The following is a 26,226-nucleotide window of genomic DNA, read 5'->3' as shown; positions in this document are numbered from 1 at the left end:
AGCTGCAGGAGTCCAAACAAACCTGTCAGGCAAGCTAGAAAGTCATCAGAGGGGCTTGAATTGAAACACACCTATTATGCCCAGGAGACTTATTAACTAGAGTTTTAAGTTGATTTTCTTACAGAGAAGGGTGGTCGGGGATAGCCCCCTGTTAATGTCAGAAGTGTTAGTGAAAGTTGTGAAATAGTAAGACAGATTTTGCTTTGGGGGTAGATGCTCGGGCAGGTCCAGGGGGCCCCTTGAGCCCTGACTCACCTTTGCATATCAGGCCTCTCCGCATGACCTTTGTCATGGGTGGGAACTCCCGTGCTGGCTCCCGGCACTGAGACATTGTATTTTCTGATTTCGAACTATACCATAAACTATAGTAATTAAAACAGCATGGTACTGGCATAAAAATAGACATATAGACCACTGGAATAGAATAGAGACCCCAGAATTAAACCTCTACATATATGCCAACTGATATTAGACAAGGAAACCAAAAACACCCAATGGGGAAAGGGTAGGCTATTCAACAAAGGGTATTGGGAGAATTGAACAAACAAATGAAGAAAAAGGAAATTGGACTTCACTTATTCCACTCAGAAAAATTAACTCAAAATAGATCAAAAGCTTATAAGACCTGATACTCTTAAAGTGCTCATCAACTGATGAATGGATAAAGAAGATATGGAATATATATATATATATATATATATACACACACACATACACACACAAAGGAATATTATTCTGCCATTTGTAACAACATGGATGGACCTTAGGGTATTCTAAAATACCAAGTGACACAAGTCAGAGACATACTGTATGATATCACTTATGTGTGGAATCTTAAAGCTGAATTCACAAAAGCAGTGTAGATTGGTGCATATCCGGGGACTAGGGCTGGGGAATAGAAGACATGCTGTTTAGGGTACCAGGTAACAACTAGTAGATAAATAAGTCCTGGATCTAACACAGCATAGTGACTTTAGATAACAATATTATAAACATGAAACTTGCTAAGAGGCTAGAGCTTTATTAGTCCTAACACAAAGGAGAAATGATAATGATGTGATGTGATAAAGGTGTGAACTAGCAGTACAATGGCAATCATATTGTAGTATATAAATGTATCAAGTAACATACTGTATAAATGTATACACTGTTACATGCCAAATATATTTTCAATTAAAAATAATTGCATATATTTATTTTCAGCTTCACTTTTTGGCCAGACACTGTGCCTAGTTTATCACGTGTTGTCTAGTTTAATCTGTATAACAACTGTGTTTCAGACTAGACCATGACACAGAAAATTTAAGTTAAATCTTTGTAAATTAACAAGGACTACAAATGTAGCAAACAGTCTAAGATTCAAACCTGGACAGGCTTTCTTTTGAATGCATTTGCACTGTGCTGTGTAATGGAAAGTATTAAATATATGACTGGAATAATGAGTATGGTACCCGGCCTTTATGAGTTACAGCTTAGAGGAGGCAGAGGAATGTAAATTAGCAACTTCAGTACCCAAGTTGAGGTATTTAGGGTGGCTACTCAGAGCAAGTGGAATGCCCAGGCCTGCCTGTGAGAGGGTTAGGAAAGGTTTCAAGGAGTTGATGTTGCAGCTCAAGTTTGCCCATTTGAATGAGAGAAAACGATGTACCAGGCAGAGGAAAGAGGAGACACAAAGGCCTTAAGATGCATGTTGAAGGTGTGTGTTGAATGAAAGGGTGGACTAACTGAGCCTGCTCGGGGAACTGCATCTCATCTTAGTATCAGTGGAGCATAAGCTTTGTGTGATAAGCCTGAAGGAATGACAGCTGGATACAGCAGGAAGCTGCACTTGAAATGGTAGAAATACCAGAGTTTTAATTATACAAATAGTTCCTTCCCTAGTCAGGCATTACCACTCTTAACCAGTACCTGGTTTTCTTCCCCGCTCTGGGCACACACAACACTGTACTTTCCAGCCTCTCTGTAACGGGTTAGAGCCAGGTGACCACTTCTGCCAACAGGGTAGGGGTAGAAGCAGTCCATCACTTCCGGGCCAGAGTATGCAGGAGCGGGCACACAGCCCTCCACGCAGACTTCTCCCTGTACACAGAGGCTGAGAAGGCCTCATGAAGACTTGAGATTCCTCATCTGCAAAAAACGCGGACAGATACCTTCCGACCACTCGGAGCTGTAGGATTACAAAGTTCTTGTAAAATGCCTGGTGTTACTTCACCAGTTCCTGCTCTTACCTTTCATGGTGTAATTTCTTTCTTCCCATAAGTATTATGATCTCACCTATGTTGTTAGAAAAGAATAATAAAGCTCTTTTCAAATATTTACAGACCACATTGTGTTCACTCACTGGATAAGTCACACACATCAAAACTCAGCCAAAAGAGACAGGATAGCCAGAGGAGCAGTCTGGTGCCGTCTGCTGGAAATCAGTCATGTTACAACAGCCAAGAGATTACTCCACAGGTTGAGGTTAACAACCTATTTGTAATAGCACATGCCTTTTCTAACCTTCACTGTTTTGAGAGTGAGCCAACACTGATAGATAGTCAGAGTCTGGCACAGGTTGGTGGGAGCTTAGCAAATGTTGAATGAATGAACCTAGAGGATGCTGCCCTAAAAGGTGCCCGCAGTTCAGTTCAGTCGCTCAGTTGTGTCCAACTCTTTGCGACCCCATGGACTGCAGCATGCCCGGCCTCCCTGTCTATCACCAACTCCTGGAGTTTACTCCCGGAGTTTTAAGGTGCCCTGGTTTCCAAAATTCAGATTAGAAAAGCTCCTGTTACTGAGAAGTTTATGATGACACTCTAAATATTCCTCAAACAGGAGTTCTTGGAATATTTGCTTCAGAATCTTAGAGTTCAAGGGGTTGGGAATCTAAATTTAAAAGTATTTCTTGTGATTCTCAGGCAAGTTGAAATATTCACCCACTGTCCTAGAAGCCAAGTGTGTTATAACTAGTTAATATGAGATACATAAGCATTGTGAGTGAACTAAACTACTTGTGACCCTCAGAATAAAGTATTGTAGGGGCTACATAAAAATGATAGCTCCTGCTTTTAATGAGATTATAACTAATTTGGAAGAAACGGAAAATAAAACCAAGTTCAAGAGGCTCTGGTAGGGGAAAAAAAAGGCATTGATAAAATGTTCAAGTCACTGTCAAAGTTATTAAATGGGCCAGAGTTAATCAAGAACATTTTCAGTAAGAGGTCAAGTCTAAGCTGTGTTTTCATATTGACTTGGGTTGATGAGAAGAAGAGCTCAGTCTGACTGAATTACTTTACTGTAGAAGTCCCAGCGGCACAGGGCACTGGAAACAGCAACTTGACCACTGCAGGCATGCTTCACGGCATAGTGAGCGGAACCAGACAGGAGACGCACAAACCAAATTGATTTGGTTTGCTATTTTTTCCATTTCATATGTGAACTAACTATATCTCAATTTTAAAAATTGAGAGGGGGGTGGAGCACAAACCATCCAATTCAGACACTAACTAAGCTCACCCCTTTAAGCATGTCAAGAATTTACCAGCTAACACCATACACAAAAACAAACTCAAAATGGATTAAAGATCTAAATGTAAGACCAGAAACTATAAAACTCCTAGAGGAAAACATAGGCAAAACACTCTCTGACATAAATCATAGCAGGATCCTCTATGACCCAGCTCCCAGAGTAATGGAAATAAAAGCAAAAATAAATGGGATCTAATTAAACTTCAAAGCTTTTGCACAACAAAGGAAACTATAAGCAAGGTGAAAAGACAGCCTTCAGAATGGGAGAAAATAATAGCAAACGAAGCAACTGACAAAGAATTAATCTCAAAAATATAAAAGCAGCTCATGCAGCTCAATTCCAGAAAAATAAACGATCCAATCAAAAAGTGGGCCAAAGAACTAAACAGACATTTATCCAAAGAAGACATACAGATGGCTGACAAACACCTGAAAAGATGCTCAACATCACTCATTATCAGAGAAATGCAAATTAAAACCACAATGAGATACCATCTCAAGCCAGTCAGAATGGCTGCTATCCAAAAGTCTACAAATAATAAATGCTGGAGAGGGTGTGGAGAAAAGGGAACCCTCTTACACTGTTGGTGGGAATGCAAACTAGTACAGCCACTATGGAGAACAGTGTGGAGATTCCTTAAAAAACTGAAAATAGAACTGTCATACGACCCAGCAATCCCACTGCTGGGCATACACACCAAGGAAACCAGAATTTAAAGAGACACGTGTACCCCAATGTTCATCACAGCACTGTTTACAATAGCCAGGACATGGAAGCAACCTAGATGTCCATCAGCAGATGAATGGATAAGAAAGCTACAGTACATGTACACAATGGAATATTACTCAGCTATTAAAAAGAATGCATTTGAATTAGTTCTAATGAGGTGGATGAAACTGGAGTCTATTAGACAGAGTGAAGTAAGTCAAAAAGAAAAACAGCAATACAGTATATTAACGCATATATATGGAGTTTAGAAAGATGATAATGAGGACCCTATATGCAAGACAGCAAAAGAGACACAGATGTAAAGAAAAGACTTTTGGACTCTGTGGGAGAAGGTGAGGGTGGGATGATTTGAGAGAATAGCATTGAAACATGTCTATTACCATATGTGAAATAGGTCGCCAGTCCAGGTTCGATGAACGAGGCAGGGTGCTCAGGGCTGATGCACTGGGATGACTCTGAGGGATGGGATGGGGAGGGAGGTGGGAGGGAGGCTCAGGATGCGGAACACATGTACACCCATGGCTGGTTCATGTCAGTGTATGGCAAAAACCACTACAATATTGTAAAGTAACTAGCCTCCAATTAAAATTAATAAATAAATTTAAAAAAAAAAGAATTTACCAGAAGGACTGAAAGCTAAGGATGAGTGAAAAGACTTCATATTTCTGTGCTGCAACTGGAAACAATGTAAGGATGTCTACTCCTAACCATTCCCATTTAATGTTGTATTTGAGGTGGAAGCCAGTGAAATAAGGCAAAAAATAAAAGTTACTAAAGGCTTCCAGATTGGAAAAGAGGCAAGGAAGAAATAAAACTGTCTTTATTTGTAGACATGATTATCTATGTAGAAAAATCCTACAGAATCTGTCAAAAAGTTATTAGAATTAACAAATGACTTACAAATTTGTAGGATTCAAGATTAATCTACAAAAATCTATTGTATTTCTATACAAGCAACTTTGGAGATATTGCAGGTTTTGTTCCAGACCACTTCAATAAAGTGAGTATCACAATAAAGTGAGTTATATGAATTTTGGGTTTCCCAATGCATATGAAAGTTGTTGCTGTCCAGTTTCTCAGTCATGTCCAGCTCTTTGTGACCCCATGAACTGCAGCACATCAGGCTCCCCTGTCCTCACTATATCCCTGAGTTTGCTCAAAAGTTACATTTATAATATACTGTAGTCTAGTAAGTATGCAGTAGCATTATGTTTAAAAAAGTGTACATATCTTAATTAAAAAATACTTCATCCATATGTAAAATAGATAGCCAATGGGAATTTGCTACATGACTCAGGGAACTCAAACTGGGGCTTGGTAATAACCTAGAGGGGTGGTATGAGGAGGGAGGTGGGGGGAATGTTCAAGTGGGAGGGGACATGTGTATACCTATGGCTGATTCATGTTGATGTCTGGTAGAAACCAGTGCAATACTGTAAAGCAATTATCCTTCAATTAAAAATAAATTAAAAAAATACTTCATTGCAAAAAAAAAAAAAATGCTAACCATTATCTGTCGCAAAACTTCAAAGTTGTAAAAACACCATATCTTCAAAGCACAACAAAGCAAAGTGCAATAAAACAAAGTATGTCTATATATTATTAAAGAATAACTAGAAATTGAGATTTAAAAAAAAATCACTCTAAAAAGCACTGTTTAAAGAAATTTTGAAAACTAAATAAATGGACAGATAAAATGTGCTGTTCATGGGTAAAAACAGTCAATATCAAGATACTAATTTCCCCCTAATTGACCTACAGATTCAATGGAATCACAATAAAAATCCCAGCAGACTTTTTGGTGGAAATCTAGAAATTCCATCATAAACAGTATCCAGATCACTAGGAAACAATAGATTATATATTAATAACAGCGATTGAGGCAAATTTTAAAAATTAAATAATCTCACAAGAAATTAGGACTGTAAGAAAGCTGAGCACCAAAGAATTGGTGCTTTTGAACTGTGGTGTTGGAGGAGGCTCTTGAGAGACCCTTGGACTGCAAGGAGATCCAACCAGTCCATCCTAAAGGAAATCAGTCCTGAATATTTTTTGGAAGGACTGATGCTGAAGCTGAAACTCCAATACTTTGGCCACCTGATGTGAAGAACTGACTCATTTGAAAAGACTCTGATGCTGGGAAAGCTAGAAGGCGGGAGGAGAAGGGGATGACAGAGGAAGAGAGGGTTGGATGGTATCAGTGACTCAATGGACATGAGGTTGGCGATGGACAGGGAGGCCTGGCGTGCTGCAGTCCATGGGGTTGCAAAGAGCGACATGACTGAGCGACCGAACTGAACTGAAGTATCGTTTAGGAGGAGGGGAAGACCTTACCCATGACTAGAGGCCTGAAATATATACTATTAGACATATTTTAAAATAGAGCTATCATATGGCAAATATATATATATATATATATATATATATATATATATATGAGTAAAGAGTGTATAAGAAGCCTCTGAGTTATCTTTACAACTTTTCTGTAACTTTGAAAATATTCCAGATAAAATTTCAGAAGAAAAATGCACAGCAAGAAAATTTAAAGTCAATAATCAAATACTAGCTTTGGAAAAAAAATGTAATAAAAATATAACTTAATAGCTACAATATGTAATATGTAGCTATTATGATAACTAATATATGTATCTTTATTGCAATAAAGATATCTTTCAAACTGACAATGAGAAAACAACTCAAAAAAAAGGCAAAAAACATTAAAGTCAATTTAGATAACCACAAATTTAATACCCGGAGAAGGCAATGGCACCCCAGTCCAGTACTCTTGCCTGGAAAATCCCATGGATGGAGGAGCCTGGAAGGCTGCAGTCCATGGGGTCGCTGAGGATCAGACACGACTGAGTGACTTCACTTTCACTTTTCACTTTGATGCACTGGAGAAGGAAATGGCAACCCACTCCAGTGTTCTTGTCTGGAGAATCCCAAGGACGGGGGAGCCTGGTGGGCTGCCGTCTATGGGGTCGCACAGAGTCGGACAGGACTGAAGCGACTTAGCAGCAGCAGCAGCAGCAGCAAATTTAATACCACTATTCCCCTCCCCTAGTAAAAAGAAGGTCACACAAGAAGATGTACAAATTCACTCATAGTCAGGGATATGAAAAACCAAGTAATAGATACTACTTTATACCAAACATCCTTGCAAAACCATGAAGCTCCTAATATCTGTTGTGAAATACAGCACAAAGGGGAGTCATGTATTGTTAGTGGGATTGGAAACTGTGACAGCCTTCTGGGGAAGGCAGTCTGATAATCCTATTAAAATTAAAAATACATATACCTTTAACATAGCTATTTGATTTCTATGAATCCATCTGCATATTCCAAAGTACCAGGAAACAAGGGCTTATAGATGAGGCTGATTTCTTGCAGAGAAACGAGAGACACACAGTGAATACCCATGAATATGAAGCCATCAGAAAGGAGGAGCTGGAGCTTTACCCCTTGACTTGGACTGATTTCTATAAGATACTGAGAAAAATCACAATAATCCATACATATATGTACTATATCAGATTATATAAATGTGGAGAAAGCTATGCTATCACACATAACTTGGTCATTGAAGTGGTGATGTGGAAGGTAATGTGGGAAGAGGGGCAGAGAAGAGAAAGAGGGAGAAAGAAAAAAGAGAAAGGAAAAAGGGAAGAAGGGGAAAGAAAATCTTCTGTGCATATTTTATTTCAACTCTTTGGGACCCCATGTAGCCTGCCAGGCTTCTCTGCCCGTGTAATTTTCCAAACAAGAATACCGGAGTGGGTTACCATTTCCTTCTTCAACGGATCTCTCCAACCCAGGGATTGAACCTGAGGATCTTGCATCTTCAGCATTGGCAGGCAGACTCTACCACTAGTGCCACGTGGGAAACCCAAAAACTCTCAATAGCACTTGTCTCTAAAACATCAGTTCACACCTTACCTCTAAAGCAACACTGGTCTCTTTATTTAGCTCAATGTATTGCATTTTTCTTAAACAGAAGAACAAAAGGCCCCTGAAAATAAAAATGTCTGGGCTATACTGACCCTGGAGGCTCAATTGGTAAAGAGTCTGCCTGCAATGCGGGAGACCTGGGTTTGATCCCTGGGTTGGGAAGAGTCCCGGGAGAAGGGAATGGCAACCCACTCCAGTATTCTTGCCTGGAGAATTCCATGGACAGGGGAGCCTGATGGGCTACAGTTCATGGGGTCACAAAGAGTCGGACACGACTAAGTAACTTTTATACAGTTTATACTGACCCTGAGAAAAGATTTTCTAGATGCCATACATCCTAGAATATTTACGAATTAACCTATTTGGTGGGGGTGGTGGTTGTTCAGTTGCTAAACCGTGTCCAACTCTTTGCGACCCCATGGACTGCAGCACAACAGGCTTCCCTGTCTTTCAAAATCTCTCGGAGCTTGCTCAAACTCACGCCCATTGAGTCGGTGATGCCATCCAACCATCGCATCCTGTCACCCCCTTGTCCTCCTGCTCCCAATCTTTCCCAACATCAGGGTCTTTCATAATGAGTCGGCTCTTCTCATCAAGTGGCCAAAGTATTGGAGCTTGAGCTTCAGTATCAGTACTTCCAATGAGTATTTATGGTTGAGTTCCTTTAGCATTGACTGGTTTGATCTCCTTGCAGTCCAAGGGACTCTCAAGAGTGTTCTCCAGCACCACAATTTGAAAGCATCAATTCTTTGGCACTCAGCCTTCTCGATGGCCCAGCTCTCACATCCATGACAAGACTGCTGGAAAAACCATAGCTTTGACTATACAGACCTTTGTTGCCTTGAGAACCCCATGAACCTTTTTGGTTAACCTTGTTAAAAGTGACTGCCACTGTCTTGTTTCAAAATTTACTCTAGTGGTCAACTTCATGAAGTGAGCCACCAGCTCTGAGGTTTCGGTCCACACTCTCAGGCCTTTACTGCTGTTCTGTCCCGTTGTAGCAGCCTCAATGCCCTCTTCATAGATGGAGTACTTACTAAGTACACATAGGAAAAAGTAAAGACAGGATTCTTGCCCTCGAGAGCCTACAGTTTCTTTCTTTTAAAGGTTTCTGTTTCCTTAGTATCCTGAATTCAGAATGTGGAGGCACCTGGTACACATGGGGTTGTGAAATATCTAAGTTTTACCTTCTCCATGCAGGATAAAAGGTAGCAGAAACAGGTGCTCCAATATTATTAAGCAAGAAGTGGGAAGAAAAACAATAAAATCAGGACTATGTTGGCACCAGACAACTGCTAATCTCCATGCTCCAAGATTAGTAAACTCTCAAAGAGGAACGAACATGCCATGCCATGCTGCTGCTGCTGCTGCTGCTAAGTCTCTTCAGTCGTGTCTGACTCTGTGCGACACCATAGATGGCAGCCCACCAGGCTCCCCTGCCCCTGGGATTCTCCAGGCAAGAACACTGGAGTGGGTTGCCATTTCCTTCTCCAATGCATGAAAGTGAAAAGTCAAAGTGAAGTCGCTCAGTCGTGCCTAACTCTTCTCGACCCCATGGACTGCAGCCCACCAGGCTCCTCCATCCATGGGATTTTCCAGGCAAGAGTACTGGAATGGGGTGCCATTGCCTTCTCCAAGGAACTGCTTACTAACCCTAAAAACATACCATGGGTCTCCATGGTATTGAAAAACAACTCAGAAATTTCAGCCAGGTTTAATAGTAATTTCTACCAAACATTCATGGAAGACATAATTTCAGTCTTACATACTCTGATATTGAAGTTTATCCCAGGAGGTTAGTTTAATACTTGGAGTCAAATTTACTATGTTAAAAACATTAAAGGAATAAACCACAATTATATGATAGGTGGCTCTCCCCCAAAATAGCAGCCAATAACATATTTCCCAAGGTAAAAACTCTTGGCAACTAAGAATTTAATAAATTTGATAAATGATATCTATAATATCTATAATAGAGATATCTATATATCTATAAAATATATATCTATATATTTACAAACGTAACTGAAACATAAATATCATAATGGTTGAAATATTGAAGAGGTTCCCTTTGAGATGGCCAGAAAGAGAAATATATGATGTGATGATCGAAGAGAAAGATCTGAATCCTTGTTCTGCCACTTACCAGCTATGTAATTCTGGGCAAAGCATTTAATAACTCTGTATCTCAGTTTCCTCATCTGTAAAATGGGGATAATGAGCATCTCCTTCACAGGGTTGTTCCAAAGAGTAAGGAAGAATATTTTAGAAGTACATAGAAACTGTTTGACACTTTAAAGCACTGTAAAGTGTTTTTCAAATAAAAAAATTCCCAGATGATGATTGTGTCTAAAGAAATCTTAAAGACTTTAGAAATAAAAGAAGCAAAATTATTACATAAAAATTAGCTGTGGTTCTATACGCTACAGAAAGTCAATCCTAAAGGAAATCAGTCCTGGATATCCACTGGAAGGACTGATGCTGAAGCTGAAACTCCAATACTTTGGCCACCTGATGAGAAGAACCAACTCATTGGAAAAGACCCTGATGCTGGGAAAGATTGAAGGCAGGAGGAGAAGGGGATGACAGAGGCTGAGATGGTTGGATGGCATCACCGACGTGACGGACATGAGTTTGAGTAGGCTCTGGGAGTTGGTGATGGAAAGGGAAGCCTGGTGTGCTGCAGTCTATGGCGTTGCAGAGTTGGACATGACTGAGTGACTGAACTGAAACAAACAGAAAATGGTATCTAAAAAAATTAAGTACCCGGGGATAAGATTTAAGAAAAGATGTGAAAGATCTCTAGAGGGATAATTATAGATTCAGTGCAATCCCAAACAAAACTGGTGGAATGCAACATGCTTATTCTAAAATGTTTACGGAAATGTAAAGTGCTAAAAACAGTCAAGACACTCTCCAAGGAAAACAAGGTGGCTAACATATTTCCAGATATCAAACAAATTCCAACACTGATGTCTAAATTGTCTGTTAACTCACCTGAGGAAAGATTTCTTTCTAGAATGCTCATCCAATAGGTCTGTCTTCATAGTCTGTCCCTCACTTTTTAAAAAATCTTTGCACCAGTGTCACCGAAGACTTCTTTCCAATTTGCCCTGTATAAAATGGCATACCCAATACTTCCAGTCACTTCTCCCCAACCTCGTATTTTCATAACATCCATTATCTGACAATATTTTAATGTGTGTGTATATGTTTACTATTTATGCCACTCTCCTGACTATAAGCTTGCTGAAATCAGAGAATCTGGTTATTTGGTATAATGCTGTATCTCCAGATTTACTTTCTTCATTGAATGAATGAATAAATTGAAGTCACAAACATTCTGACTGGCATAGGAAATGTAGTGACTCAATTTGAACTAAATGTATAAACTGCAAACTCCCCTTCACTATTTATCTGCTAAATGATGGCTACTGAAGTACTATAACTCTCCCCAGATTTAGAATACTATTTTGGGCTTCCAGAAACAACCAATATGTAAATAATGGCTTTATACTTAATTAAGGGAAATAAATGAAACAAGTCCATTAAAAGAGCCATATAAAACGTAACTCTGAGAATCTTAACTGACTCTAAAATTGGCAAAATGATAGAAGTAGTTTAGGTATTTTGCTCATGTTATGTATGAATGAATAGTTCTGATGGTTTTCAACATGTATCTTATCCTTTGGTAATCTAAGTTTTTTAAAAATTTTCTAACTGAAATATAATCTACATACAATATTATGTTTCAGATGTACTGTATAGTGATTTGACATTACATACACTACAAAATCATCACTATGATGAACCTAGTAACGACCTCTCTCCATAGTTACTGTAATAGTATTGACCATATTCTTTATGATGTATATTACATCTCTGGGGTTTATTTATTTTACAACTGGAAGTTTGTCTCTCTTAACCCTCATCACCTGTTTTGCCCAAAGCACCCTTCTTCCTCCAAATCTGGCAACCACCCATTTGCTCTCTGTATCGGTCTGTTTTCTTAGTTTTCACATACAAATGAGATCGTATTTGTCTTTGACTTATTTCACTTAATACTCTGTATATCAAGTTGTTGCAAATGGCACAATTTCATTTTTATGGCTAATATTCCATACACACACACAGACATCCAAGCACACACACACACACACACATATATAGGTATCTATACCCAAATATGCATGGACACATGTCCACATTATCACCTCTTCTCTATCCATTTTCCTACTAATGGACACTTAGGTTGCTTCCACATCTTGGCTATTGTAAATAATGCTGCTATGAACACAGGGGTGCATACATCTGAAAAGGGTTTTTGGTTTCTTCAAAAATACCCAGAAGTGGAATTGCTGGATCATCTGGTAATTCCATTTCCAATTTTTTGAGGGGCCTCCATACTGTTTTCCATTGCGGTTCTACCAATTTATATTCTCACCAACAGTACAGGAAGGTTCCCTTTTATCCACATCCTTGCCAATACTTGTTTTCTGATAACAACCATTCTGATAGGTGTGAGGTGATATCTCCTTCTGTTTTTAATTTGCATTTCCTTAATTATTAGTGACATTGAGCATCTTTTCTTTTTGGCCATCTGTATGTCTTTTCTGGAAAAATGTTCATCCAGGTCCTCTGCCATTCTTTTAAATGGGATTTTTTATATTGGTAAGAAATCTGACTTGGTATTTGACATTCAGTAGGCTGCCTTTTCACATGGTAGATGATTTCGTTCACTGTGCAGAAGCGAGTGGGTTTGACCTGGGCTCCTTTAGAATTTCTCCCTCTGCTCTGGGACTTGGAGCATGTTGAGATTTTGCATGTGCCCTGTAGGAGCACCCCGTCCCACCCCGCCCCCCAGCTCTCAAAGGTAAGCCCAGTTTTTCAGAAAGGTAAGCTCAGTTTTTCAGAAAGGTAAGCTCAGTTTTTTAGCCAGTTTTTAAATCCCTGACCAGATGTCCTGGGCGCTTATCTTTCCAGTGCATAACTCCCAGACTAGGAGCCCACCATGGGCTCAGACCCCCCTCGCTCCTTGGGGAGACCTCTGCGTGTGTGATATTCTTCCCACTTGGGGTCAAGGACTTGGGGGTGTGAGTCTGGACTATACCAGTCTCTCCCCCTCCTATGCATCTTGTTGTGGCTCCTTCTTTGTATCTTTAGCTGTAGAGACTCTTTTCTGCTAGTCTTTAGGTGGTTGCCATAGGTAGTTACTCTGTAAACAGTTGTAATTGTGGTGTACCTGTGGGAGGAGGTGAGCTCGGAGTCTATCTTCTCCATGACCATGACGAACCTTTCCAAAATTTATATTTAACTAGAGAATATGCTATGGAAAATCTTTCATATTTATAAATTAACCTCATTTCTAGCAAAAGAATGAATTGTGTAAATTTAATATAAAAAGCTAATCTGTACATGTAAGAGAATTCAGGTAAACCGGTAGCACAGACAATGACCAGTAGGGTATATGATCATAATCAGGGTATTCTCTCACTACGATGTGATCTTCCCCAAAGGCTTTGAAGAAAGCGAAGTATAAAGGGTCTTTAAAAGAGTCTAATGAATTAAGTGAAAAACTGAAAGTATTAGTCACTCAATCGTGTCCCACTCTTTATGACCCCATTGACTGTAGCCCACCAGGGTCCTCTATCCATGGAATTCTCCAGGCAAGAATACTGGAGGTGATGAGTTAAGGCCTGTCTTAATTCTGGAGTATTCTCTCATGCTATGGTAGCCCAAGGTTGAGCTCCACAGGAATCTGATTTGGTCCTTAATTAACCCAAGTTTGAAGGAACTTCTGAAGTCAATTGAAAGGTTTAGACCATTTTTAAAGTGAAACTGAGGTGGTACTGGTTGGGTACAACCAGGAGAGGGGACGGGGTGAGCGGCACACACAGGCCTCCTGACGCAGCACCGCTTTTGCCATATTCCTCCTAAGATCATTTAGCTTTCCATTTAATCTTTAGTTTTTTATGAAATGTCAAGAAGGCAGTCAACATATTCATACATATTACTTTCATGACGTATTAACTGTGTAACAGGAAAACAGAGGTTGTAATACAAAGTGTTTTGCTACAATTATTAGCTTGAATTTAACTGACTGTAGTTTCATAACCTAATGTTGCCAGAGTAGGATCTCTTACAAGTTAAGATCTTTTTACTTTTCAGATGAGGATTTATAATGCTTCTCTCTTCATAATTTAGTAACAGACCTATTTACTTTCCAACCAATCTACTTAAAAAAAAATTAAATTCTGTAGTGAAGAAAGCAACTTCTTTCTGAAGGAAGGCGGGTCTTTGACATGAAGAAAGGATACTTTCAAACAGTGTTTGTTGAGAACTTCAGCAGATGCCTCTCTCTGGGCTGAGACTAGAATATTGAATCCTCTCAGTGGCTTGCAATATTTATGAACTTACCATACAGCAAATGAATGTTTCTGTTCTTATAAAAACGCCTGTGCACAAACCATACAGCAGCGATACATTAGTATTTACATTTATTTCATGTATGCAGTTTACACACTCACTACTGAACAAAACTGGAATGCAGACAAATATACAAATACCATAATAAGCATGATCAAATAAAATAACTGGCACTAGTGTTATAAGCATATTAATGGGCCTGGTGAGAAAAGTGATGAAAGAAGACTGCAGCCCATGGCATTTTTCCTTTTATCAAAAGAAAACGCTTAGTAGCACCATAATGGTAATACTTAATAGAAACATGTAAGATGGAATATTTTAACTGCTAATCACTGAGGTGAGCCTGTTTTATTTAAGTGAATTATACTGGAAGTTAACAGTATAGGCAATATTTTGGCCAACTTTTGTTTATGTCAGTTGAACATGTTCCATAAACAAAAGCAAAGGAAAATAAAGCCAGCCATACACGGCCCTCCTTAGTACTTGGTACCAACTCTGCGCCATGCTTTGATTTCATGATTGGAGAAGATATGTGCTAAAAACTGAGGTTATTATGTAAAGTTGTTCACTAAAGCCTGAGTGTGTCTTTGGTAGGCTAATACTTTTTCAGCATTGTTACTGTAATTATACTGATGTTTCTCTATCCTGTATTTTTCTACATAATCCAAGGTGACTAAGGAGGACATTATGGAAAACAATACAGCAAAACTCTCAAAACATGTAGGCCCTTAAAATCCAGTCTATTCCCAAGGCACCAAGGATCAACGGGGTGCAAAGTTCCCCTTTGGGAAAGGTGACTTTTTGTAATACTTATAAACTAATGGAATTTTATTTTGCAGCTTCCTATATCTTATTTGGTGCTGTCAGTATACTTAATTACCTACTTTTACACTTGTCTTCTAAGATGGCAACAATATACAAGCTAAATAGAGTACCAGGTATTTCTATTTCAAAGTTGTGCAAAACTGCCACAATCTTGCTCAAGGTGTCTAAGTATCCACATGGTAGCAAATGGGCTGCATTAAGCTGTATATATCCACATTGCATGTGAAGAAGAAATGAAATTTATGCCCAGTTATGAACAGAAATGTTACAAAGAATATCATATACTGAGAATAACCTGCAAGGTTCTTTAAATAGTATCCCTTAGTGGTTTCAATAAAATGTCACTAACCACTTATCCCTAAGCCTCAAGTTCTCTTCATAAGAATGCTGTAGAACTGCATTAGTACTTTATATTGATTATAAATTAAGCCAAATTTCTATCTAAATACACAAGTATGTGCTTCAAGCACTAATTTGTGGCAAACACACAAAACATAATTCTCTTAAGAATTATTGTCCTTACGATAATGCACTTTTAAAGCTTTCATTTCATAGTTTGGTAATTAAGATCCACATGAAACACAATGCTTTGCTGAACATAGAAAACGTATCTGCATTATGATTATGTAACCCGGCCTTTGCTGGCAACTTGAAACTTAAAAAACAGCCATCTGTAGTTCAACCAGCTCCAAACAAGGTTTTTCAAGTGGTAATTATTTTGCAGCATTTATAGGTCTATATATCAGTCTGAATTGCAACTTTTAATTCCATTGTCTGATGTGAGTGGTTGTTATTTGTTTCTTTTAGTGCACTGCCAAAATATAAATCAACACTGGGTTTTATTCCACTGTTACCATGTTCTTCGGCAATATGGTTCAACTGTGGAACTTCTGAACATGAAGCAGTTTGGGTAAGCACAGAAATGCTACACTGATGGGGGGAATTTTCCAGTCGGTCATTTTCTACCTCAGGAAGAATGTTAACAGTAGCAAAGCGGGCGTGATAATCAGTGGAACCATGACTACAAGAAGTTTTCATGCTTTCTAGGTCAGAACAACTAAACTCAGAAAAGTGACTAGAGTGGGAATCTGCTACGGACGGCATACTGTCACTGAGGGACGGAGCCTCAAATTCACTTGAGTTCGTGCTTTGTTGTTCTAACAACTGTGCATCCATGTCCTCTCGGGTCTCGTTTATCTTCATGTTACTCTTTTTCCTCAATTTACCACTTTTTGATTTCTTTCCTGCTGTTGCTTCTTTGGACCACTTGGTGGCGCTGGATTTACCTTCAGGCAAGCCACCGGACGAGCCCCCAGGATGGCTTCGGGTGGCACTGCCATCCTCCACACTGCTGCTTCCACTGTTGTGCCTGAACTTGGATGGCTTTGATTCAATATCTACCTGAACCTCCATACTGTTGCCTTCTCTGGAACAGAAGTGAAACAAATATAAATTTTTGACTTCCTCTTTTTTTATTTTTTATTAAATACAAATGTATCAAAGGGGGAGAGTTTCTGGGTGAAATGTTAAAAGACTGTATAAAAGCATCAGAACAAATTAATGCAGGATACATTCTACTAATGGAAAAAAGCTGCTTGAAATAAGAGAACTGTCTTTATAACAATGCTTCAAATAGGGGAAAAAAGAAAAAACCAAAAGCAACCATGCTCACTTCTTACACTGTTCCAGGTACTACGCTACCTTCTCCATTTTTTTTCCAGAACAGTTGTATTGAGAGAGAATTTGCATATCATAAATCCACCTGTTTAAAGTACACAATTCAGTGGTTTGTAGTATATTCACAGTTGTCCAGTCATCACCATGACCGAACTCAAGAACATTTTCATTGTCCGCCAAAGAAGCCCTGTACCATTAGCAGCCAGTTCCCATTCTCCCTGCCCCTCAACCCCGAGCAACCACTAATCTCCTTTCTGTCTCTATGGATCTGCCTGTTTTGGACATCTCTCACTACTTACATTTTTCAGAGAACCTAACAGAAGAGATAACAATTATTTACCATAATTCTGCTTAATGATAGGGATACAAATTAATCTAAAAATGCTTTTGACTTTACAACAACTTTTTCCTTACTTGTCCAGTGGGATATAGGAATTCAGAATGGATCCTGCCATTGCCTTGGTGCTGGCATTATCACTAACTGTCCCCAAGCTGACTGTGCCGGACTCTCCACTTAGGCTGTACCGTTCTTTCTGTACATCTGCTTGTACTTCCAACCTTAAAGAGAGGGGTATCAGAAAAAGACAAAAATTATACATAGTATCAGCACTACTATGAGAATGCTTATCTTCAAGTAACTGAGTAACAAGAAGCTAATTTAGAGACAACTATAAACATTATTTTTTTCAGCTTCCTTTTATTTGATTATTCAAATTCTACTGCAGTATACTGAAGAGTACCAGTTATCTGAATAAAATGGGAAAATTAGCTGTCTGCCAGGTAAGGTAGTTACAGAGTAACACAAATAGAATAGAAAGGATTTTAGAATGGATGCTTAAACATGCTCCATCATTCTCACTTAGGGTGTGGCACTCTGCTTCCCTGCTGCTGCTGTTGCTAAGTCACTTCAGTCGTGTCCGACTCTGTGCGACCCAAGACAGCAGCCCACCAGGCTCACCCGTCCCTGGGATTCTCCAGGGAAGAACACTGGAGTGGGTTGCCATTTCCTTCTCCAATGCGTTAAAGTGAAAAGTGAAAGTGAAGTCACTCAATTGTGTCCGACTCCTAGCGACCCCACGGACTGCAGCCTACCAGCAAAACACCAAATCTGAATACATTAGAACCCATTCTAAGATCAATGAATCAAAAAATTCTGGGGATCTGTATATTAAAAATGGTTCTAAATTTAACACCTGACTCTTAAAAAAATAATAATATACACCACTGTAACTTAAGAGTTTGTGTTTAAAAGCACAATACCTAAAAATAACTATAACTGATTTATCTTTTAATTCATGTATTTTCCCCTACATTTAAAAAACCCCTAAAGCTAATAAAAGTGAATTAAAGAGGAAATAAGAGAAGATAAAAATGCTTAACTTATCCTACCTATTATCTACATAGCTTTTGGTAAAAGACTTTGTGAGAATTAAATAACCATTAATACAGAAAAGGGCCCAGGCAGACTCTTGGACTCAGCCTGTGCACTCCCGACATCCTGACACCACCTGTCCCCTCAGGCTTCAGCCAGTGTCTCATTTCCCAACATCCAGCTGTGGCTGCCTCCCAAGAGATGTAAGTACAGGCTTAATCACTGCCTTTACAGTGTTCACCAGAGAAGGTCCAGCACTGACTCATAAAATCTGACAAGTGTAGTGAACAAAAAAATGGCATAATGTTATCCCTAAGATTTGGTTTTTACCTCATCAGATCTCCTCATTCACTGTTCACCACTAAATTTCATTTTCTGAAACCTTAAAACTTACTTGAAACCTTATTGTTTTCAACCCTGACACAGTAGGATTATATGTAATCATCGTGCTTTGTGTTCAAAATTCTCATCTAATTAGTTTACAGTTAAAGCAAAACAATGCAGTTTTCTTACCTGTTGAAACAGTTTACCATGGCACTTCCTGACAGACTCCCTGTGATACTGGCTCCGGCGAGCGCCATGGTGCTGGCCGTCTCACTTAGGTTGTCCCGGATGGCTCCTATTCGATCCATGTGGCTCCCGCTTGCACTCAAACTGCCAGTCAAACCACCAACACTTCCCTCCCCTATGCTGGGGTTGTGTCTTGCTTCTGCTACTGAAGTTGTGTCTAAATGCAAATATTTCAAAGAAATTAGTGTGATTATTAATTTCCCTCTCCTTAAGAGTCTGTCGTGATTTTCAGATAGGATGCATTTTCATATAAAGTGTAAAACATACACAGGAATAGAAAAGATGTCTGGAGTCAGGGACATATAACTATGGGATAATAGTAAAGGGAAACACCTCACAGCGAAGCTGGATTAAGGACTGGGCCTCAGTTTTAAATGGTCACTACAGGCATATCTTAGAGGAACTGTGGGTCTGGTTGCAGACCATGGTAATAAAGCAAATATCACAATAAAGTGAATCATGAAGTTTTGGTCCTCCTAGAGCATATACAAGTTAAGTTTATACTATACTACAGTCAAGTGTGCAATAGCATTATGTCTAAAAATTGTGTATACCATTGATTTAAAAAATTCTTTATGGCTAAAAATTGCTAACCATCATCTGACAAGTCAGGATTGCCACAAACTTTCTTCAATTTGTAAAAATACGTAATGAGCTACAAAGTGCAATAAAATGAAGTATACCTGCAATTTAGATGAAAATCTAGAAGATTTAAAATTTCTATAAAGAACCTAATTGTTGAAAAATTTAGCTGACTTTGGAGGAAAATTATGTGATGGTTTTCAGTAAGGGTGTCTTGAGGTCAGTAAGAATGGGTCAAAAGTTGACTTCTGAATATATTCCATAGTTCCGATTGTAAGTTATTATGAGGTCTGATACCATTATATTTCAATCTTTCAGTACTTTTTCACATGCTTTATACTGGAGAATTTACCTATTTGCTCTAATATTTGAGCTCCTATTATATAACCCAACTCTGTTTCTAAGTGCTGGGACACAGTGAATCAGAGACAAACATCTTGCCCTCAAAAGACTTATGCTCCAATTGGGGAGAGCAATAAATACAATTACATGGTGACAAATGCTATGAGAAAAAATGAATCAGAATAAAGAGGAGTCAGTAAGGCAGAGAGTGATGAGGAGTGCATGCATCTCTGTGTGTGAGCCTGCATGCCTGTTTGCTGTTTTATATAGTGTAATGAGAGAAGCCCTCTCTGAAAAGGAAGTGAAGGAGTGAGCCATGAAATTATCTGGGGGAAGGGTAATCCAGGCAGAGGAAACTTCAAGTTTAAAAGCCTAGCGGTAGAAGTATGTTTGGCATCTCAGGATCAAGGACAGGAGGTATAAAATAGAGTGACAAGGGAAGAGTTCAAAGATGCAGCTCAGGAAAGACCACAGCTGGACTTATGGGCCATGGTAGCGGCTGTGGATTCCATTCCCTCACCTCTGGTACAGTCAGAAGCACTGAGAGAATTCTGAACATAAGTTAGATCTAACTAATGGATCACATAAAACGCTACTACTATAACACAGGCAAGAAGAGAGTAGTTTGTACTAGTGGAACAGAGATGGTGAGAAATGGTTGAATTATGGCTAAACACTGGAGGAACCAGCAGAATCTGCTGATGAAAAGGGGAGAGTAATCTTAAGTAAAGGTTTTAGCACAGCAATAGCAAGAATAAAGAGACTACTTAATAAGGTAAGGATGACTGAGAGGCCAACAAGTTTTAGAGTGAAGAGTTTGGTTATAGAGAAGTCAAGCTTGCAATTCTTGTTAAGACATTCAAGTGCAGATTAAAGAGAAGAGTTACATGTACAAACTGAAGTTCAGAGGACAGTTCTAGCCTAGATATAAATTTAAGAGTCATCTGTCTATATATATTATTTAATAGAGATTACCTAGGGAGTGAGTATAGATAAATCTGAGAATGAGCCCTGGGAAACTCCAAAATTCAGAGGTTAGGAAAGGAAAATGAATCAGCAAAAAAGACTGAGAAGTGGCCACAAGATAAGAGAAGACAAGTAGAGAAAATGTTTTAAGGAGGGCATGCTCTACCATGTCAAGTATACTGTCAGAGTAAGATGGAAATCAAGAACGGGCCACTATATTTGCTTCATGGAGGTACCTGGTGACTCTGCTTTGGTGGAGTGGTAGAGAGGAAATTTTGGACTGGTAGGGACCAAAATCTAATTGGAGTGAGTCCAAGAGAAAATGGGAGGTAGGAAATAGAACATTATCTTCACACACATGCAGATTACAGATAAACCTCAGCTTACTGCACTTAAAAGATATATATATATACACACTTACAAGTAAAATAAAGAAAGTGAAGTTGCTCAGTTGTGTCTGACTCTTTGCGACCCCATGGACTGTAGCCTACCAGGTTCCTCCGTCCATGGGATTTTCCAGGCAAGAAAACTGGAGTGGGTTGCCATTTCCTTCTCCAGGGGATCTTCCCAACCCAGGCACTGAACCCTGGTCTCTTGCATTGAAGGCAGACGCTTCACTGTCTGAGCCCAGGGAAGTCAAAAAGTAAAAGGTTTGTGGCAACTCTGCTGTGAGCAAGTTGATCAGCGCCATTTCCCCAACATCATTTGCTCACCTGGTGTCTCTTGTCACATTTCAAACTTTTTCATTATTATTGTATTTGTTATGGTGATCAGCGATCAATGATCTCTGATGTTACTACTGTCATTGTTCCGGGGTGCCATGAACTGTGCCGATACATGACACATATATACTAACAACTGATAAATGTGTGTTCTGATAGCTCCACTGACGATGGGCTGTTCCCCCTTCTCTCTCCCTTCTCCTTGGCCTCCCTATTCCCTAAGACACAACAATATTGAAATTAGGTCAATTTAAAACCCTACAATGGCCCCTAAGTTTTTAAGTGAAAAGAACTGCACATCTTTTACTTTAAATCAAAAGCTAGAAGTGATTAAACTTAGTGAGGAATGTTCTTCGAACGTCAGAGCAGGCTGAAAGGCTAGGCCTCTTGTGCCATTTAGCTAAGCTGTGAACACAAAGGAAACAGTCTTGAAGGAAATTAAAAGTCCTACTCCAGTGAACACATGAATGATAAGAAAGCAAAATAGCCTTATCGCCAACATGGAGGAAGTTGTAGGAGTTCGGATAGAAGATCAAACCAGCCACCACATTCCCTTAAGCCAAAGCCTAACCCAGAGCAAGGCCCTGCCTTTAATTCTACAAAGACTGAGCGAGGTGAGGAAGCTGCAGAAGAAAAGTTTGAAGCTAGCAGTGTTGGTTCACAAGGTTTAAGGAAAGAAGCTGTCTCTGTAACATACAAGTGCAAAGTGAAGCAAAAGTTCTGATGTAGAAGCTGCAACAAGTTATCCAGAAGATTTAGCTAAGATACTTAAGGAAGGTGGCTATACTAAATAATAGATTTTTAATACAGAGGAAACACCTCCTATTGCAAGAAAATGCGATCTAGGACTCTCATAGCTAGAGAGAAGTCAATGCCTGGCTTCAAAGCTTCACAGAACAGGCTGACTCTCTTATTAGGGGCTAATGCAGCTGGTGACTTGAAGCTGAAGCTAGTCAGTGCTCATCTACCATTCCAAAAATCCTAGGGCCCTTAGGAATTAGGCTAAATCTACTCTGCTTGTGCTTTATAAATTAAACAACAAAGCCTAAATGACAGCACATCTATTTACAATATAACTTACTGAATATTTTAAGCCCACTATTGAGTCCTACTGCTCAGAAAAAAAAGGATTCCTTTCAAAATATTACTAGCTCACTGGCAATGCATCTGGTGACCCAAAGCTCTGATGGAGATATATGACAAGATTAATGTTTTCATGCCTGCCAACTCAACATCCATTCTGCAGCTCATGGATCAAGGGTTCATTTCAACTTTTAACACTTCATGATTTAAGAAATACATTCTCTAAGGCTATAGATGCCATTCATCAGAAACAACGATTCCTCTGATGAATCTGAATAAAGTAAATTGAAAACCTTCTGGAAAGGATTCACCATTCTAGATGCCATTAAGAACTTTTACAATCTGTGGCAAGTGATCAAAATATCAACATTAGGTGGAGTTGTAAAGAAATAACAAAAAAGTTGATTCCAACCCTTAGGAGTTAGACTTCAATGGAGAAAGTAACTGCAGATGTGGTGGAAATTGCAAGAGAACTATAACTGGGGCCTGAAGATGACTGAATTGCTGCAATCTCATGATAAAACTTTCATGAATGAGTAGTTGTTTCCTATGGATAAGCAAAGAAAGTGGTTTCCTGAGATGGAATCTACTTATGGTGAAGGTGCTATGAAAATTGCTGAAATGACAACAAAGGATGTAAATTATTACATAAACTTAGCTGATGAAGCAGTGGCAGGATTTGAGAGGACTGACTCCAATTCTGAAAGAAGTTTTTCTGTGGGTAAAATGCTATCAAACTGCACTGCATGTGAAATCATTTGGGAAGGGAAGAGGAAGAGGCAATCGCTACAAAGTTTATTGTTATCTTATTTTAAGAAATTGCCTCAGCTACCCCAATCTTCAGCAACCACCACCCTGATTAGTCAGCAACCAGCAACATCAAGGCAGGACCCTACACGGGCAAAGAATATGACTTGCTGAAGGCTCCCATGATGACTGAAATTTTTTTAGCAATAAAGTATATTTAAATTAAGATATATACACATTTTTAGACATAATGCTATTGCACATTTAATAGACTATAGTATAGTCTAAACATAACTTCTATATGCAGTGGGAAACCCCAAAATTCATGTCTTGCTTTAATGTGATGTTTGTTGCAGTGGTCTGGATCAGAACGTGTAACACCTCCAAGGTATGCCTGTACTTCCATGAAACAACTTCTTTAATAAGAACTGTTGGAATTTCTTTAAGAAAAACTTCCACACTTTAAAAAGTGTAACTTATACTCCTACTGGTAGTCTACGATGGCCTTTATATGATCCATTTGTTTAAAAATAATGCCTGTTTCTCTGAATAACATTAGGTTGAACGTATTTTCTACTCATTGGGTATCTGCATTTATTCTTTTATGAACTGCAGTTCTCTTCTATCCTTTTATTACTGATTTGTAATGCTTTACACAAAATTAAAGATTAAAAGTCTAGACTTTCTAAGATACTAGATTTCTGTTGGAGGTTACAGGTACCCAGAACCATTCCACCCTCTTTCATCTGTGAATCTCTCCTCAGCAGCTCTTCTCTGATATTCTTCTGGGTGAATACTATTAGGACTAGTAAGAGAGCAAAGCATGTTACCTACAGCCTCCCACTTACACTATTACCACTAGTAAGTACATTTTCTTCCTTTGCTGAAAGGACTTACCTACAGCTGTATTTGTTCCACCAACATTTATATCATTTTCATCATCAAACTCAATTCTGACTCCTTTTCCATTGCCTGCTGAGACTCCACAACCTCCACTTCGACAGAGAGAAATTGGAACAACACCATAGACATAAGCTAACATAATAGGAACACCAATACCTAAAAAGGAATTAAATTGGTCATTACAAACCGAAAAATAAATCACAGAAACACACATTTTAGAAAGTTTTCTCAAGAGAAAGTATACAGGAGAAAAGTGTTAGGGTTCTGTAACTCTTGACCAAAGCAGATTCACCCAACTATTAAAGGATGCAAGCAGATTCAAAGCTTCTAGCCCATCAGGTGACACATATGAGGTTATATATATATAATCTTTCATGTGCCAGGGCTCTAAACTTTCTCTTGGTGGGGAACCATTAGTAATTTACCAACTATCCCTACGGCTAGCCTCTTAAGTTTATATTACTTGTAACCAATTTGGTTACTAAATGAGAGGCTTTCTATAGGTTCAGCTTACTGTCCCTAAATAAAAGTAACTCTCTAATCTTTAACAATAAGATGCTCTGGTTTTCAAATTTCTTCCACAAAATTTTAAATAAAATGTGAGGTAATAACTATTTTTAAGTATTTCTTACCTACAGTTACTGCAGCTACAACGGGAGACACGATTACGGACAATGTTACACCACCTGCTATGGCCAAATTCCGTTTGTGCTTTGAAACATCCTTGCCTTCGTATCGATTGTGAATCTTGAATTAAAAATAAAAATGGGGATGATGGATTAAAGAAAAACCATGTTACGTATTTAATTTAAATGAAATAGACCTAGATTTGCTGGAAGTGTAAAGTGATTTATCTTATAACTTCATAGTTAAGTGTCCAAATTCAAGGTAAATATATTATTGTTCTTAAATCATATTATCATTTGCTTTATTAATAATTTGTTTACATAAAAGTTATTTAATAGGTTTTACTTTGTGTTTATTTTTAAACTGTCTTGAGTAAAAGTAGTCCTTATAATCTTATTCAGGAACAGGATAAATCATGTTTTGAACAAAGACAACATTAAGAACATTATTTTCAACATAGTTAGGAGCTGGATATTTGACCAATAGGATTACTTCTAACAAATGTATCATTCCACAGCCTTCTAAATAAGCATCCCTAAGTAAAAACTGGTTCCTGCAAGAGGTTTACACAGTCTTTGGAAAAAAGACCAAAAAAACCTGACCTTAAAAAGCAGTACTAATAAGTAAATATCACTAAAAAGAATGAATTTTTTCTCAGATTCCTTTTTATGAAGAAAAATATTATCAAATGACTCGAGATCCTGGACTCTTATTTACAGCTCAAAATAAGGGGTCAGATCAGATCAGATCAGTCACTCAGTCGTGTCCTACTCTTTGCGACCCCATGAATTGCAGCACGCCAGGCCTCCCTGTCCATCACCCACTCCCGGAGTTCACAGAGACAAAAAGAACAAATAATCCTGCCAGAGGACAGCAGTCCGATCTATTTGGCATCTCTACAGAGTATAGGTATTACTAAAAAACAGAACTTAATATCACCATGAAAGTTGCTTGTGAGATATAGGAACTTCAGAAAATAGCTCAGTATCTTTGTTCTTGTGATTTCCAAGGGCTAAAACTAATAAAGTACATTCCCCCCTGTTTCAAGACAGATTCAAAACAGCCTCAAAAGTGTACAGTCTCTAAAGTAAAATACCTGACTTAAAAACAGTTTTACAGATGAAGCAAAACAACATAATCTATCATTATCATGTGGTTATTTTGAAGGCTGTAAAGTACAATGAATCTTGTGGGAT

The 26,226-nt window shown here is 38.7% G+C and overlaps 1 protein-coding gene across 2 annotated transcripts in view; it reads right to left on the bottom strand.

Annotated features, from left to right (window-relative positions):
* Positions 1–14,659: 14,659 nt before the first annotated feature.
* The window catches only part of RNF19A (ring finger protein 19A, RBR E3 ubiquitin protein ligase), a 55,505-nt gene continuing 43,938 nt past the window's right edge, over positions 14,660–26,226 (bottom strand). The window contains exons 6-10 of one of the 2 annotated variants that reach the window (NM_001191331.1): positions 25,036–25,150; positions 24,398–24,559; positions 19,002–19,215; positions 17,531–17,674; positions 14,660–16,865 (exon numbers count right to left, since the gene is read on the bottom strand). In NM_001191331.1, the coding sequence (NP_001178260.1) occupies positions 16,175–16,865; positions 17,531–17,674; positions 19,002–19,215; positions 24,398–24,559; positions 25,036–25,150 (1,326 nt within the window). In that variant the 3' untranslated portion in view covers positions 14,660–16,174. The remainder of the gene's footprint in view (positions 16,866–17,530; positions 17,675–19,001; positions 19,216–24,397; positions 24,560–25,035; positions 25,151–26,226) is intronic. The other variant, XM_010812170.4, reaches the window with a different exon arrangement.

The sequence above is a fragment of the Bos taurus genome, chromosome 14 (assembly GCF_002263795.3).
Source record: "Bos taurus isolate L1 Dominette 01449 registration number 42190680 breed Hereford chromosome 14, ARS-UCD2.0, whole genome shotgun sequence".
NCBI lineage: Eukaryota > Metazoa > Chordata > Mammalia > Artiodactyla > Bovidae > Bos > Bos taurus.
The sequence above is the reverse complement of the archived record's forward strand: the minus strand, read 5'-3'. Positions and strand labels throughout refer to the sequence as shown.